Here is a 2,342-nt window from a genome sequence, read left to right as displayed (position 1 = left end):
GTTTAAGAACAAAAACGACTGTGGAATGTTCTGGCATTGTTCCAACTATATTCCATACCTTAAGGAGTGTCCGTCCAACCTACACTGGAGTGTTGAGAGACAAAGATGTGAATGGCCTTGTATCGCCAAGTGTGATCCTTCTGTTCCAAGTAGGTTTTCTATTGATACCTTAAGTAATCTGTTTCAGATAAAAATATCATGATACTAAACAAATATATTCAAATATATATGTCGGTAGCATATTGATTAAGCCTTGTTGGATCACACTTAGCAAGGCAAGGCACGTCACACTTCTGTCTTTCTTCATCCCAATGTAGACCAGAAAGACAGTCTTTCAAGTAGGCAATTCCATGTGAACAATGCCAAAAGGTACCACAGTCAAATTCATTCTTAAACATTCCGTCTTTACTTGGACACACAAAGTGATTGCAGTCAACGTTCTTTGGGTGGTCACAGACTTTGGTGATTTTGTTGAAATACAAACCAGGACTGCAGTAAACGAGTTCTCTAGTTCCATCCTTACAGCGGTAGTAAGCTGAACAATCACTGGGGTGTGGCGTTACACAGTTAGTACATTCACAAGGATTAGGAGATGTTTGAACGCTAGTGGACTCAGTTGGACAAGCTAGAAAAATGTGACGACATAGTGCGATTTAATATATATATTTAGACAAAATACTATTACAACACTGAAGTCAATAATGTTTTTTGATACGCCAATCCAATTTGGATAGTAAGATGCCGAAATATAGTTATTCTAAATTATGTCTTGTTACTGGTAAACGCGTAGACATTGTACGCAAGGAAGATTTCGGGGAACTTTTGAAAAATATATCAAAACATTGGTTGTTCTATTTTGTACATGAAAATACTATAAAAAATTTACGGAAAGGTTACTTCTGTTTTGGTTCACAAGAATTGTTTATTCGATAATAAAGTATTTTTATTAACAAAAAAAACCATTCTGTAAACATACAACAACTAGATCACATTTATTTATCACAGATAAAAAACACATATTCTATAGTTAAGCTCATAGATAGTAATATTGCTAATGTATAAACAAAAGTTACTCATTCGAAAACAAAGAATGATTTTTAGATTTTCAGGAACATTATACTCACGTGGAACAGATGGATCACATTTGGCAAAACACGGCCAATCGCATCTCTTTGTCTTTTCATTCCAATGTAATTTAGGATTACAGTCCTTAAGGTAAGGATATCCGTTATGGCATTGCCAATAACTGCCACAGTCGTCATCGTTCTTGAACATTCCTTCAGGGCTAGGGCAAATGAACTTTTCACACTGAACATTTTTAGGATAATCGCATGCCTTGGTTTGTTTGTTAAAGTAAAGACCAGACTGGCAATATAGTAACTCTCGGTGACCATTACTACATCGATAATAAGCAGAGCAGTCATTCTCGTGAGGTGTCATGCATCCATCACAACCACAGTCAGGCTTACCGACGGTTGTTGTGGTCGTTGTCGTTGTTGGCTCAGTTGGACAGGCTGAAAATGTGATTACATTACATGTTATTATATATTATTGTGCTTTCATTTCCTTAAAAACTATTCATAACTGTGTTCCCTAAGTAAAATAAAGCAAATCTATTAAGATATTAAATAGCAATAAAGATTTATGACGATATATTATACATACGTATAAAACAAGGCTTCAGTTAAAAGTAAGTAGGATTATGATTGTTTGGAGAGAAATGTTGCATGGTACTTCAGTTAAAAGTAAGTAGGATTATGATTGTTTGGAGAGAAATGTTGCATGGTACTTCAGTTAAAAGTAAGTAGGATTATGATTGTTTGGAGAGAAATGTTGCATGGTACTTACGGTTTAAAACATTTAACGGTTTGAATATTTCTTTCGTCAAGTTTAGTCGTATTGATTACAATTCCAAATTAGAATGGCATAAGGTTATAATACAGCTTTTGATAGTAATGTGAAAACAAATATATTAATAATGCTGTCAAAGTTATTTTCACAAAATGAATACTTCTAGAAAATTACTATTGTTAACAAACATAAAAAAGAATGAACGTGTTTAATCTAAAAGGGAATGTTCATAAGGCAATCTTTCAATATAAATCGTAATTACTACTGTTAAGCTTTACGATTATCACTGCATGAAAAAAATTCTATTTTGTTCATTAGCACATATTGTAAAGCATAAATAAAATTTCATTTTGAGATATTCTTTTCTTCTTTTAATCATATTTGGTAACATTATATGACAACAATGTTCTTCTTAATTATCCCATGCCTGTATTTACTGAAATCTTGTTTATACCACATTTTCTGTTCCTCAGCCTGCGAACCAACTAAAA

At 33.3% G+C, this 2,342-nt stretch overlaps 1 protein-coding gene across 1 annotated transcript in view; it reads right to left on the bottom strand.

Moving 5' to 3' along the window:
• Positions 1–218: 218 nt before the first annotated feature.
• Positions 219–2,342, bottom strand: part of LOC106470740 (probable chitinase 10) — a gene marked incomplete at its 5' end in the record, with an annotated part of 4,528 nt that continues 2,404 nt past the window's right edge. Inside the window, 2 exons of the mRNA XM_013931305.1 lie at positions 219–625; positions 1,125–1,514. Coding sequence (XP_013786759.1) covers positions 219–625; positions 1,125–1,514 — 797 coding nt within the window. The remainder of the gene's footprint in view (positions 626–1,124; positions 1,515–2,342) is intronic.

The sequence above is a fragment of the Limulus polyphemus genome, unplaced genomic scaffold (genome assembly GCF_000517525.1).
Source record: "Limulus polyphemus unplaced genomic scaffold, Limulus_polyphemus-2.1.2 Scaffold4192, whole genome shotgun sequence".
NCBI classification, from domain to species: Eukaryota; Metazoa; Arthropoda; class Merostomata; order Xiphosura; family Limulidae; genus Limulus; species Limulus polyphemus.
Note: the sequence above shows the minus strand (reverse complement) of the source record. Positions and strands in the feature narration are given on the sequence as shown.